This window comes from Ailuropoda melanoleuca, chromosome 14 (assembly GCF_002007445.2).
Source record: "Ailuropoda melanoleuca isolate Jingjing chromosome 14, ASM200744v2, whole genome shotgun sequence".
Lineage (NCBI taxonomy): Eukaryota > Metazoa > Chordata > Mammalia > Carnivora > Ursidae > Ailuropoda > Ailuropoda melanoleuca.
Genome location: NC_048231.1, coordinates 30,196,412 through 30,211,265, shown reverse-complemented (window position 1 = coordinate 30,211,265; position 14,854 = coordinate 30,196,412). Strand labels below are relative to the sequence as shown.

Below are 14,854 nucleotides of genomic sequence, written 5' to 3'. Positions count from 1 at the left end.
TCACAGAGCATGCTTTAACTTTTCACATCAGCATTCCGGTTCTGCTGGCTCCAAACCCCTTGCCTGGAGACCGGTGGGAGAGGCGGGAAGGAGTTTCTCCTTCTCTGATGGGAGAGGTGTCACGCATGTCACACTCCCAGAAGGAGCCAGTGGTGGGGAAGCTGCCTTATTTGTGCGGACACCCTCCACGGGTGATTCCAGCCACCAGTGGTCTGTGAGTGAGAGAGCAATCCGAGGACATGTCACATGGGGAAACTAGTGAAAGCAAGTTTTCGGGAAACAATAAATGAAAGAAAAACATGTTTTCTTTGGCCCGCCTATCGAATGAGGCTCAAACGGGGGCTCTGTTGCCAAACTCTGTGTGTGATGAAGAGCTGGCTCTTCCGAACCACCCTCTGCATCAGCCGCCACGGCCAACACGTTCAATGGCTCTTCCTTCGCGTCCCCACCTCTGCAGCTGGAGGGTGGCCCACCTCCAGCTTCCCAGGTCCCAGCGACCTCCTGAGGCAGGCGGGCCACCCAGGGATATACACGGGCCCACCTGGTGCCGCTCCAGAGTTTTCTCTTTCAAGGAGATTTTTGGACACAAAGACGTTTTAATGTACTGGACATCCCCTGGCCTCCTGGATATGTTCCTTTGAGTTGTGACTATAGAAATAATATTGTTTCTTAACTTTGGGGTGATTAGAGGGCCGTTGGCACTGGTAAAGTTGCCCTTTCAGAAGACTGGGGCCAGGGAATGTCTTTTGGGTTTTGGAGAGAGCTCTGCACCTGGAAAACTCCAGTGGGCAAACGAATCCCACCTCTGGAAGTGGGAGTTACATTTACCTGCTGCGCAAAATGAGTCTGTAATTAGTAGATAATGTAGCTGAGGTAGGCGTGTGAGAAGTTGGATGGAGACAGATTTCAGCTTCCTATAGGGAAGAATATGCTAACAATTAGAGCTGTCCAAATGTCAGTAGGCTTCCTCAGTAGGTAGTGAGCTCCCCGTCACCTGAGTGTGCAAGAACTAAAATGGCAACTTCGTAGCCACAAATGTGCCATCACATGTGTCAGGAGGGTGTGGGAGTTGGAGGAGAAAACCACTAAGCCCCCATCCCCAGGTGGTCTGATTATAAGCAGCAGGTGTGACTTGTCACCCCCAGATATGGATGAGTGCAGCCTCTCTGAGTTCCTCTGCCAACACGAGTGTGTGAACCAGCCCGGCACGTACTTCTGCTCCTGTCCCCCTGGCTACATTCTGTTGGACGACAACCGAAGCTGCCAGGGTAAGGCTGTCCAGGGGGGCCTGGCTGGGGGAGGTGTGAGGTGGGGCTGACTCAGGGGGTCATGGATGTTTTCACCTGGGGAAGGTGGCAGGGATGAGGGCATGAGTGGGTTCTAGTAGCTCCCAGAGTGGCAGTCTCTGGCTAGGATGTCTGGCCTTCCTGTCCTGTGACCCATACCTTGGCCTCAGAAAGGACATGGCTACTTTCACTACTGTCATGAACTCCACAGGAAGAGGTGGCCTGTCTGGCCTCCCTGGGCAGATCTCAGTGACCCCTCAGAGGACTGCCCCAGCCTAGGCTTCTTGTGATCTGGCCCCATTCATGGACTGGTCCAGGCTTTCACACGGCTCCTGGAGGGTAGCCTAATTAGTGTTTCTCTCCTGATTCCCTAGAGAGTGGAAGCCAGGGAAACTCACACGTCTAACTGTGTATCCCTCAGAGGGTCAGGACCCCAGGCTGTGTCGGGGGTAGGTCACCTTCAGATTGGCTGTTTGGGCTGATTCCCAGCCCTGTGGTCCACCCACTGGGGCCGTTGGAGAGGCTGATAGGTGAGCCTGAGCCACTGACCCATTTCAGCTCCTTGAACCTACCTTACCTGAACACCAAGCAAGAATTCTCCATGGCAGTGCTGGGCAATAGAAGTATAAAGTCAGCTACAAAATAGGAGCCATATAGGAATCAAAAAAATAGGTAAAATTAATTTTAAGAATATATTTTATTTAATGCACTACCTCTACAATATTATCATTCCGACATGTACTCAATGTAAAAACTGTTGATGAGATATTGCATTCTTTTTTTGTACTGCATGGCCAAGATCTGTGTGTCTTTTCCATTTACAGCACAGCTCAACTTGCACTAGCCACATTTCCAGTGCTCAGTAGCCACCTGTGGCCAGTAGCTGTCATAGTGGACAGTGCAGTCCTATAGTAAAGACCAGGCTGCCCCCTCTGCACGTGCTTGTGCGCACACACTCACACACACATACACACACACACCCCTGGCCCTGAGCCAACACCTGGGAAGCGCTGTCCTGTTTCAGCCTCTTATCTACCTGCATTGCAGATATCAACGAGTGTGAGCATGGAAACCACACGTGTAACCTGCAGCAGACTTGCTACAATTTGCAGGGGGGCTTCAAGTGCATTGACCCCATCCGCTGTGAGGAGCCTTATCTGCGGATCAGCGATAAGTAAGTCATTTGAGAAATGGGAACATGAGTGAGGGGCCTGGTTCAGGAGGCTGCCGGTGTGGTGGAGAGGAGAGTGCCCCTGCCTGGCCTATTGCCTATCATACACACACACACACACACACACACACGTACATCTTTTGCCCTCCTTTCTTCCAGCCACACATTTACTACTCCGAGTAACACCCATTCCTCGCACTGGAGATAAAGAGATGAATCAGACACATCTGTCTTGTCCTCTAGGAGTGCAGCCTCCAAGAGCCATTCATGGCTTACCAGGGTGCTCCCTGCTCTGTACAAGAACAGGCGAAAGAGGACAAAGCAGGGGCAGGCAGGCGGGGATCCATGGCAGATGGCCTCCCTCCATGCTAAGAGCTATGCTTCAAGCAACCCTTTGTTTTCTGGTTCCAGGGTCCTTTGAGCAGAGCCGAGTGTCAGGCTGCTCTCCCAGCTCCCATTGCTGCTTCTCCCGGGGATCCTCCGGCCACCCTTGTCTGTAGCCGGGGAATTGGCCCGGTTCAGTGCTTAGCACTGAGCTACTGTGGCCTGGGAGGTCCCTGGCACGCCGCTGAAAACTGCCTGCCTCCAGGACCTGTTCCTCCCGACTCCAGCCACCCCCTTCCAGCTCGTGTCCTTGTCTGTGTGTCCTGTACGCCTGCCAACCCGAGCGGGACTTGCCCTCACCTTTACCCACACCCTGCAGCGGCCAGCCTCCTGACTTTCGCGCACCCACTTCTGCCATATGGAAGGCATTTCTTCCACCGCCACATAGACGGATCCACCCCATCTTTCAGATCTGAGCTCCAGTGCCGCGTCCCCCAGCTGTTTGTGACCCTCTTCAGCTGCCCTCAGTCAGCACGCCCTCCAAGCTTCTTAATTTGGGAAGCAATTCTTTGCTGCGTGACACGTGACATTTTAAGGGGCATTTGGGCACCCGGGACGTATTAGCTCGGCTGTTTTGATCAGCCTTAAAAAACAAAACTTTAGAAATAATTTTTCTATGTTCCTTTATTCGGTGTCAGTTGAGCTCCAGTTCTGTGCTGGACACCTGTGTCAGGCGCTGTAGTTTTTGCTCTTCTGAGAGTGGACAAGAAAGCCATTAAGCAAATTGTTCCATAAACGAAAACATAATCATAGATTGGGGTAGGAGCTGTGAGCCAGAGGAATGGGGATTTATAAAAGGACCATGTCGGTTGGACTTGGTCTAGACTGGGGAGTCCAGAATCTCCTCTGAGGGATGGCATGTGGGCTGGAATGAGAGAATGAGCCAGTGTTGACAGAGAGTGGAAGCGCAGAGGGAACAGCACCTACAGAGACCCAAGGTGGTGGGGAGCTTGACGTCCTCAGGGACCAGAGGAGGCTCGGTTGCTGCAGACTTGTGAGCGAAGTGGGCAGTGACTGGTGGGAAATTGACAGACGCCAGATCCCCTGGGTCTTACAGGCTAAAGTGGGTGTTTAGTTTTTACTCACATTGCAAGGGGTGGCCCTTGGAGGATCTTCAAGCGGGACAGAGACAGAATCTGGTTTTCTGATGACGGGCGCTCTCTCTGCCATGTAATGGATTGACGGGGGAGGGACCTATTAAAAGGCCACCCCAGAGGTCCGGGTGAGACCCGGTGGTGCCCTGAATGGCAATGCTGTGATAAAAGAGATGGTGAAGGGTGGGTGGACTTGGACTGTGTTTTGGAGATGGAACCAACCAATGTTTTGAACATAGATCAGAAGTTTGAGGAGAGCAACGGAAACAAGACAAGGTTGACTCCCAGTTCTGCCCATCAAGGCGTTGTACCCACAGATGTCCTCATCCTGTTGTGAACTCTGACCCTTTGGGGGAGTCTCAGGGATGAGGTGAGAGATAGGGTGGTTAGGGAGACATCAACGGGCCTCTACAACAGGCCTTCGTTGGGAAAGAGAGTCAATGGTTTCATGTTATGACAATGCTGTTACTAGTGTTTCAAATTAGCCGTTTTGTAGTAGAGATATTTGTGTCCATGATTTATTTCTCCTACAAGAAGATGAACTATTTGAGGTCAGAATCTTATTGATCCTGGCAATTCCAAAGTGTCTAACGCTGTGTCTCACAGTGAGTTTAGTGAGTTCTAAGCTCTTGTTTATCGAATGAAAAGATGAAGCGACGTTCTGCACAGCCCATGCTAAGTGCTGTAGAGAATGTACAAGGACCACCGAGTTCCTGTCAATCTCATGTGATTTCTCATTTTTAGAATTTCTTCCTGAGTATGAACGTCTGCGGAAGTGAAGGGCTACATGACCAGCGAAGCATTTTGCCAAATAAACACATGACAGATGTAAAGTGCATTAGAGAATGTGCAAAGCAGATATCTAGGGTTTATACTCTAGCAGCAGAAATACCTGATGGGTCAGAGAGCTCACCTACACCCTGGTGAGGTTTTAGGTGAGACCCGGGGCAGAGGGGATCTACAGTTACAGCGTTCGGATGATAAAAATGGGGTAGCCTCCTTTTCAGTGTGTTAAGGGAGGAAGTAGGTACAAGGAGCATCTGGAAAGGATTTATCGCATTCATGCATGATTTCCCTTGCCAACAGCCGCTGTATGTGTCCTGCTGAGAATCCTGGCTGCAGAGACCAACCCTTCACCATCCTGTACCGGGATATGGATGTGGTGTCAGGACGCTCTGTTCCTGCCGACATCTTCCAAATGCAAGCCACCACCCGCTACCCTGGGGCGTATTACATCTTCCAGATCAAGTCTGGGAACGAGGGCAGAGAATTCTATATGCGGGTAAGAGGGAATGGTCACCATCGTTAACAATGTTTATGTTGTTAGCCTGGCACGTGCTTCTAGAAACGGGTCAGAGAGCAGCTAGGAGGGGTGGGTGGGAAGAGGGGAGTGGGTGGGAGTCGGGACTTTGAGGTTCTGATTCCTATGACTTTCTGGGCAGCTGTGTGAAAACTGCCTCTCCTCTGTGAGCCTCCACATGCTCCTTGTCTGCGCCCTGAGAAGTTAGACTGCGTTGCAGTCTTCTGTCCTGCCTGGAGGAGGCACTCACATATCCAGTCATCCATCCGCTCGTTTGACAAATATTTATTGCCTCCTATGCGCTTCCAGAAACTGAGCTGGAGTAGTGAAAAAAAATCCCCAAATCCTTGCTCTTGTGGCACTTCCGTTGCAGCAAATGTAAAGGCTTTCCTCTCAGAAGTGGGCGCCGTCTGTGTGGTCCAACAGAGTCGCCATGGGGGCTCTTTAAATTTTAAATGAACTAAAATGAAATGAAATGAAAAATTAGGTTCTTCCGTGGCACTGGCCACGTTTCAAGAGCTCAGTGGTCGCCTGTGGCCGCTGTGTTAGCTCAGATAAAGAGCATTTCTATCACCGTAGGAAGGTGGATGGATAGCGCTGCCTTAGCCGTATCAAGAAAACATTTTAGAGCACACGTCCTAAAATACATTCGTCTCTTTGTTGATGACGCACATGTAATCCTGTGCCCCTGTGTTCCTGAGCTCCATCTCCTGCCACTCAGGGGTGGACGCACGTCTTTGGAGACCCCTGCTTTAGAGCCGTGTTTTTCACATTTCAGGGTGAATTTGGGCTCTTATCCAAATAGTGGATTCTGGAGCTTCCTCTCTGGGGAATCTCTTTCAGAAGACAGTGGTTGAGGCCTAGTGTATCGGTTTCCTGTGGTTTCTGTGACAAATTACCACAACTTGGTGGCTTAAGACAACAGAAATTTATTTTCTCATGGTTCTGGAAGCCAAAAGCCTGAAATCATGTTCACTGAGCTGAAACCAAGGTGTCCCCAGAGCCATATTCTCTCCAGAGCTCTAGGGGAGAGGCCATTCCTTGGTTCCTTCAGTCCCAGCGACAGCCAGCATTTCCTGACTTGTGGCCATGTCCCTTTAGTCACTGCCTCCGTCCGTGGACACACTGCCTCTGGTTCTCTGTGTGTTAAATCTCCCTGTCTCTCTCTCTCCGCTCCTGTGTGATTGGATTTAGGGCCTGCCCAGATAATCCAGGATAATCTCCATGAGCCAACATCCTTACCTTAATCACAGGCCAGAGATCCCTTTTTCTTTTTTCTTTCTTTTTTAAAAAAGATTTTATTTATTTATTTATTTGACAGAGAGAGAGATAGCCAACAAGAGAGGGAACACAAGCAGGGGGAGTGGGAGAGGAAGAAACAGGCTCCCAGCGGAGGAGCCTGATGTGGGGCTGGATCCCAGGACTCTGGGATCACGCCCTGAGCCAAAGGCAGACGCTTAACAACTGAGCCACCCAGGTGCCCCAGAGATCCCTTTTTCTTATAAGGTAGTATTGACAGGTTTTGGGGATGTAGTTACAGGGCATGAGATCTCAGGGGGCCCTTATTCAGCCCCCTCTACCCTGCATTTCTAACAACTATAGCATGCGGTCCTCCAGAGGCAACCTATAGGGCCATGGAAGCTTCTCCACTTTGAAGGGAGCCTCCCGCCCCTGGTCCTGTGAGAGGACCGCCTATCTGAGGTCTCTACAACCCTCTTGCTGTCTCCTGGCAGAATCTTCCAGTCCTTGCCTCTGGGGCTGGGATGTTCTAAAAACGGGGGAGTCTCAGAAGCAGAGGTTAGAACAGATTAGAGAAGGTCCCAGGGGCTGGTATCTTGCCTGTATCCTCACTACTATGTTTTTGGCAAGACCCTAACAGGACCAGGTCACATGTAGTAACATAGTCCATGGAGCCAGCATCTGCAGACAAATGCAATAGGGCCAAAGGCTTTGGGGAAAGATGGAATGAATGAGTTAAAGGTAGAGGCGCTTCTGCAAGATGAGAAGGATAGAGCTGCATTTCTGTCTGTCTTGTCTCCGCTTCCAGCAGAAACCCACATCCTGTGAGCCGCGGTGGCCTTGCTGCCCTCGGGAGCAGAAGCCTGGCCCCCTGGCATTCTCCAGTTTGGCTTCTCATTTGTACAGACACAGCGGGGCCCAACCATAGTGTGCAAAGATGCCCCTTTTGGGGATTTAAAATACCATCAGTGATACTTCTTGCCTTGCATTTTTTCCCCAAGCAGAAAAGAAGATCCTCGGAAGGTGACTTTACCGGGGCGAGATTTCATTCACTAGATCACCACCTGCTAAAATCCCTCTAGACCCAAATGTTCCCTATGAGGCTGACTTGTGAGAGATACCCAGTGATGCAGGGGGAGGCAGATTGTCCCGCAGGTAGAGTGGGCAAGAGCGAAGACCCTTCCTGGAGGCTTCCTCTCAGACTCACATTGTCACAGCCCCTGGGGAACCCTGGAAACTCACAAAGCTGAGCTGTATGCTTGTGCCCTCTTGGGACACTGGGAAGGGCCATCATTCTTCAGTACTTATTCAGAAGAGGCTGTCAGGACTCCCAAGGCTGAAGGAACGTTCAGGGACGGGGAGGTGGTTTCTGACTGCGCCTGGGAAGAGAGAACAGGCTCCGTAGGGGGGCCCTGTGCAGCCATGGGCATGGAGGCAGGAAGACGGAGAAACCTGCCAGACAAGGTGGGCCTTCCACGCTCCCCTCTGTCTGAGCTGCAGCTCCATCAGGGGGCACCCATGGTTGTTCTCCATGGGCTCCGGAACCAGGCTGACCCGCTTCACTCAAGTTCCACAACGTACCCTCTGTGTGACCTTGGGCACATTATCTAACCTCTCTGGGCCTCAATTTCCACATCTGTAAAGAGGGGATAATAATAGTATTTACTTTAGAATTAGATGAGATCATCTACTTAGTCCAGTACGTGGAACACAGGGCAACTGTTTCTCTCCAGCACGTAGGATTTAGCAGCGGTGAAACATTCAGTAACCTTTTTCTCACCTTGCTGGCTCCAAACCTGGGCACACGTGGGTGCCGGCTAGGTTAATCCCACAGGACTGACAGGTGCTTTGACTTACTGTTGAATTGTCTCCTTCTCCCGTATCAAGTCCTAGCCAGTTGCAGTGGAAACTTCAACCTCTCTGTCTCTCACTCAGTGTCAAGTTTCCCCCCTTCCCCTGCTCAGGGGTGGGGCGGGCGTGGAGGGGTTTTGGCCTCTGTGCCAGCTTCCTCTTCCCCTCCTCCCACTGACGATGCTGCTTCTGGCTCTTTCTCCAGGATGAAGGGAGGGGAGCGTTAGGGGGACTGGGGTCTTATTGGCTTGTTGCCATTGCAAGCAGGCATTGGTGCTGTGTCTGGAACAGAGACCCAAATGCTCATGTTTTCCGGGGATGCTTTATGGATTCTTTGGAGATTTCCCTGGAGACTTTGCACTGACCATTTTCTTGTGTGGGCAGTCGGGTCCCTTGATGGCCACTTGCCACCCCAAACCTTCCCAGCCTCTTTCTGGTGCTGTGCCTCCCACAGACTTCCTGTGGGTGGGGAGGGGGTGGTGGTGCGTCGGCAGAGCAGGCACACCAACAGGGAGCTCCCCAGAAGCCCCTCACCTCACTGTGGTTCCAGGTATCTGGGCGTCGTCTGTAGACTCCAGGAGAGTCAGGCACCGCTGGCTGCACTCTTAAACCCCAGAGGACCCGCATCCCTGAACGGTTCTCTTGAAACCCCCTCTGACTTGAGGTGGGGGCTGCTAAGTGTGTTTGACGTAGCATGGTGGTGAGAGTGAGAGAAACAGATCGGCCTGGGCCACTGCTTTGCAAGTCACGGGTAACAGCTACAGGAACTACCCAAATCCTATATAGCGCTCAGCACGCACCAGGCATCACGCCAGCTGGGTCCCATATATCACTCCCTTCATCCTTCCAACAGTCCTGTGACATAGGGCCTGCATGACCATCCCAACTTACAGATGTGAGCACTGAGGCACAGAGAGGCCGAGGAGCTTGCCCACGGTCTCACAGCTAGGAAGCCCCAGAGCAGGATTCGAACCCAGTCAGGAGGGTATCAAAATCTGTACATTTCCCTTTAGAATGTGGGGTATTTTCACCTACTCTTCTAGCTTTGGGATGCAGCAGAAATTGAGATAACAAGAAAGTCTAGTTTAACATTTAGTAATAGTAGAAAATGTTCAATAAGTGTTAGTTATTTTGTATTGGTAATATTCTTTTTCAAAAGATTTTATTAATTTATTGAGAGAGCACGAGCGCAAACTCAAGCGGGGGAGGGGGAGAGGGAGAGAGAATCTTAAACAGACTCCACATTGAGTGTGGAGCCCAATGTGGGGCTCGATCTCACGACCCCAAGATCATGACCTGAGCTTGAAACCAAGAGTCAGATGCTTAACCGACCGAGCCGCCCAGGTGCCCCCAGTGGTGTTGCTTTTGCTGTGGCAGATGCTGTTACTGTTGTCAGGAGGCCATGAGCTCCCAGCCCTGGAGCCTTGGCAGTGCCGTCCAAGGGACTAGAGCATCGTGTGGGGGGCTTGATGGCCACTCAGGCTTTCCCCCCCTGAGATTTGCTGATTGTGTCACAAGCACACAGCAGGCAAACCACACACACCCACGTGCACACACAGGCGCGTGTACATACACACATGCACACCCACATGCCTCTTTCAGGAGCACTGTTGGCAGCCCGTCTCACTCAGAGCCCTGGACAGAGGACTGGTGACTGACTGGCCTTGGCCAGGTGCCTCGGGGACACAATTAGGGCCAGAAGAAGGAGCACGGTCCTGGGGTTCAGACTGCCAAAGCATGTCTACTGTCTACTCTATGACATGTGTGGGTCAGGTGGCAGGTCCAAGGCAAGCTGACTTGCTGGCCAGCCGTCAGGCAGGGCCATCCCATAGGTCGATTCAGAACAGACCCGAGTCGCGTGAGAGCAAAAGGCCAAGAAGACACACATCGGGTGGGCAGTTTGCAACCTGCAGTCGCTGCGGTCGGCCACACTCATCCCTTCTTGCAGCGCAAACATAAACTCAGCAGCATGACATACGCGGCTTTGAGTCAGGCACTGAGAGTCCAGGAACAAACAGGATGTGGCCTCTGTCCCTGAGGAACCCACACCGGTGGGGAGGGGGACACACCACCAGGCCAATATTTACAATGTAAAGTGGCGATGCTTGCATGGAGTCCGTGCGGTGGGATGGTCAGGAAATTGAGAGGTCCTGAGACCTTATCACAGAGCAGGGTTTGGGGGCTCTGACACGCCGGTATCATGTGCTAGTTTGGGGCCCTTCTGTAGCGTACTTAGCTACTTACGTGGTGGGGGCATGAGGATTAAATAAGAGGTGTACAAAAGGTCATGGCCAAACGCCTGGGATCATAACCCCCCACCCCCACCCCATCAGCATCGTTTTGCACCAGTGACCATGAAGCCTCCCAGTGACCAGGGGCTCTCAGGAGGCCTCTTTCATTAATGCCTTGATTATGCCCTAAAAGCCTAACGAGTAGCGAGTAGGGAAGGTGGCTGTCCTCAGCTCTCCTGATAGGTGCTTGGGTCCTCCCATGGGCTTGTAGGCAGGCCTTCCACAGGCTGCTGCAATCTGGCCCTGGCCAACCTCAGACCCGCTGACCTCTGGGGTTCCTTCCAGATGGGAGAGGCAGTGACCCCCCGGAGACCTTTACCAGGAAAGCCCAAGTGAACAACTTGGAAGTTCCCAGTCCTTCCAGTCCCTTCCTGGACCTTGGGCTCTGCAGGTCTCCCTCCCGAGGGCTGCCCACAGCTCCAGGTCCTCAACCCCTGGCCTTTGTTCTTGCAAACAGTGAAAGCTGGTGAGATATTTGTATATGTAAATGCCGCGGGCATTTCCCTGTGTGCCTGTCCCTCTGAAACGCTGGCCCAGTGCTCTGAGGTTTTGCAAGAGTCGACAAGGAAGTCCCAGCGATCCTCTGTGTAAGGAGGTGCCAATTGCGCCGATGCTGACGGGAACAGAGGGAGCGGATGCCAAGAGGAAATGGCATGGGTGTCAGGCTGTTGATAGCCCAGGGGACAGGGGAGGTCCCAGTACCTGGCCAGCACCTACCTGCCTGCCCCGCCCTTGTCATATTTGTGGCAGCTCAGGGATGTCGGATCTTTATGGGGAGTCCTCCCTTTATGGAGACAGATAAAACTCGTGGTGTGGCTTTTAGTAAGCCAAGCTTCTTGATTTTGCAAGCCTGTTGCTTTCAGTTTCTGAGCACTGCTGGGCGCTGGCGCTTATAGAAAGTGCTAGTCCCGCATCTCCCTGTTCTCTCACGCCATTTCCTCTCCAGGAGCCCACTATCTAGCATGGACCGTGAGCGCTCGCCTCAAGGGCAGCGCTCAGAAGAAGAAGTAAAACACTTAGCAGTCTCTTCTGATAACTGTGGTGCAGTGGACAAGGCCTGGGATTGGGGGTCAGACAGCAGCCCTGCCCCTACTAGTCAGGTGACCCTAGGTAATGACTTAACCTCACTGGGCCTTGGTTTGCTTATTTAGAAAATGGGGAAATAATGACACATACCTCTAGGACAGCCAGGGTCCCCAGATTCGGACTTGTGCTTTTAGATCAGCACTTCTCGATTTTTTTTAAAGGTTTTATGCATTTATTTGTCAGAGAGAAGGCCCGCGTACAAGCAGGGAGAGCAGCAGGCCGAGGGAGAAGCTGACTCCCTGCTGAGCTCCTCAAAAGCCTTAGAGCAAGATTCAGTGGAAGAGAAGAGCTCACATGAAATCATTAGGGCTTCAGCACTAGGGTCACAGGGTGGTGTGAGGCTGGAGGGACCCACAGGGTGTCTAATGGGAGCTCCTGCGGCGGCTGCACATCAGAAGCACCTGGAGGCCTGTAAACAAATTATACTTTCCCCGGCATCATCCAAACATCCACTTGAGCTGAAAATCTTGGAATGGGTCCCTGGAATTGTTAGTTTAGGAAAAAGTGTCCTAGGTGCCCTGGAGGCTGTTGGCTGGAGAACTTGTGATCTGGTACAAACCCTCATTTTATAGCCGAGCCCCAGAGCCGTGAAGCCACAGCCCTATGGCATGCTGTTAGTTCCGCCAGTTGCTCATTATTTCATTCAAGATAATATTTACTGAGCACTTACTGTGTGCCTGGCACCAGGCTGGGTTCTGGGGGAGGACAGCGGTGGAAAACCTGATCCCAGTCCTTGCTCTTTACAGAGCTCATAGTCTGGTAGGGACTCAGACATCAGACACAGACCCGTTAGTGTGGACAGTGCCACACGGTGGTGAGTGCTTTCCACCCTAGGCAGACTGGGTGCAGGGGCAGAGGGTCCCAGGGGGACCTGAATTGGTTGGGGGAAGTAAGGAAGGCCCCTCTGAGGAAGTGACAGTTTGGGTGAGCCCTGGAGGGTTAGCAGGAAAAAGCCAGCTGGGACGTGGGCAGAGCCAAGGGCAGAGTGTGGCACCGAGGAGGTCCAGGTTGATGGCAGCGCTGAAGGGGGAGACCCCCGATTGGGGCTGCAGAGGCGGGCTGCTGCCAGATCACCCGGCCTTCCACTTTGGTGATTGCACGAGAGGTGCCCTCAGAACGATGGCTTTCCCCAACCTTCTCCCATGTTGCTTAACGGCTTCGGGGGTCCCGCTCACCTGCCCCCTTACGTTGGCCAGGCCTTGTCTAACTGGTATCCCCGGTTCTGTCCACAGCAAACGGGTCCCATCAGTGCCACCCTGGTGATGACACGCCCCATCAAAGGGCCCCGGGACATACAGCTGGACTTGGAAATGATCACTGTCAACACCGTCATCAACTTCAGAGGCAGCTCTGTGATCCGACTGCGGATATACGTGTCCCAGTACCCGTTCTGAGCCCCGGGCTGGGGGGGCCACTGACACTGTCTCTCAGCAGCCCCAAGGGACAGGAGAAGAGAAGAAACAAGAGGGAGAGTAAAGTGGGACAGATGTTACGCTTTTCTTGCGGACCGTCTCCCGAGGAGTTGGCCCCGATGTCCTGACCCTGCCTGTATCGTGGTAGACCCATCACTCTGAAGGACATGCTTCCCCAGTTCTTATGACGCAGTTATTGGAAAGTATTATTGGCACCCTGACCTGAGATCAACGGTGATTTTTCAAGGCCTTCAGTTTCTTTTCATATTTTTCAAGGGAAATAGATTAGGCTCGCTGGGGTCTGAGTCCATGTTCAAAGACTGTGAAAGGCTTGCGGTCACCTCTTCATGGCTTCTGTCTCTTGCTGATCCGCTGATTGCTTCTTTGCCGAGGCCCCCTGGCTGCAGCTAGTTCGCTTCTTGTATGCACGGAGAAGGCTATGGAAAGAAACCCCAGCAGGATCTAAGGGTTTTTAAAGAGTCTATTTCAAAACCAAGTGTGGCATTTTCAGCCATAAAAGAAGTTTTTGTTGTCCTCAAATTTGTATAACTGTTTAATCCTTTCTTGAGCATTTTGAGTATTTTTTAAAAATTAAGCGGTAGAATTCCTTAAAAAGGCCTTAAGACACATGTTCTGTTCTGACTTCCCAAACCCAGTCTCCTCTCCCTTTTACCCCAGTGTTTTCTTTGAGGACCCCTTGATCACGCTTTCTTTAGAATTTTTACCCAACTGGGTTGGAAGGCAGAGGTCTCTAAACTGATTAAATATTTGAAGAGATCTTGTGTTTGGTTCATTTTGGCTATCGTAGATGATTCAGCATTTGGGGTTGGTTCTAGTTCTCTTTAAACCTGTGTATTGTGCATGGACTTGAAAACTCCCTGGAGAACTCGATAGTCCTTTATAACTCAGGTACGTGATGGCGAGTTGGGGGCGGGGCAGAGGAATGGAGGTGGGGGAAGGTAGGGGTTAGCTCGGACCTGCATCCTATTTCATTCAATTAGGAAACAACTAACCAGCCCTCTGGCATGTAGATTATTCCCAAGTACGCTTCCAGAACACAAGTGTAGTCATGGTACTTTAAATCAGTGGTCCCCAACCCTGACTGCCACGTAGGGTAACTCGTGGAGCTTTTAAGAAAAAAAAAAATGCCTGATTTCTTGGGCTTTGCCCCCAGAGATTCTGATTTAGTTGGTTTTTGGTAGATCCTGGGCCTTGGGACTTTTAAAATCTCTAGTAAATAGCTGGACTTGAGAGTGCTTGTTATAAGCCCCATAAAGCGAGGGGGGACAAATACGGCCCCGCCTCGGTCACCTTGCCCTTAGCATCCTTTCAGTTATAGGCAGGGTTCATCATCCCTTTTCTGATCAAAGACTCTGGATTTCCTTCAGGACTCAGCACCTCAGGCAGGGGCAAAGAGAGTCAACAGTGCAAGCAGGGGCTTCATGGATCCTCCACAGCTGGGTCTTCAGTGGAGGGAAGAGCATCTTTGGTTCCCTCCCCCAGACAGCATTTCTCTCAGCTGGTGATTCTTTTTCCTCTAAAGCAAAGCACATCCAAGCCACTTCCCTTCGGGCAGTCGGTTTCAAGGGGTGTTGCTAACAGCATCAACAACAAATGGCTCAGAACGCCTGGGCTTGGTAGCTCAGAAGAGTAAGGACAGTTTCCTACAGGCTTGCCAGTGCCGGGGCCCCCTGCTCAGCTCTCCGCAGAGCAAAGAGCAGGAGGTGGCCGTGAGCCTGG

At 51.8% G+C, this 14,854-nt stretch overlaps 1 protein-coding gene across 2 annotated transcripts in view; it reads left to right on the top strand.

Moving 5' to 3' along the window:
* The window catches only part of FBLN5 (fibulin 5), a 77,856-nt gene extending 63,965 nt beyond the window's left edge, over nucleotides 1–13,891 (top strand). For both annotated transcript variants that reach the window (XM_002928950.4, XM_011236913.3), the window contains exons 8-11: nucleotides 1,146–1,268; nucleotides 2,334–2,460; nucleotides 5,022–5,217; nucleotides 12,935–13,891. In XM_002928950.4, the coding sequence (XP_002928996.1) occupies nucleotides 1,146–1,268; nucleotides 2,334–2,460; nucleotides 5,022–5,217; nucleotides 12,935–13,096 (608 nt within the window). In that variant the 3' untranslated portion in view covers nucleotides 13,097–13,891. The remainder of the gene's footprint in view (nucleotides 1–1,145; nucleotides 1,269–2,333; nucleotides 2,461–5,021; nucleotides 5,218–12,934) is intronic.
* Nucleotides 13,892–14,854: the final 963 nt, after the last annotated feature.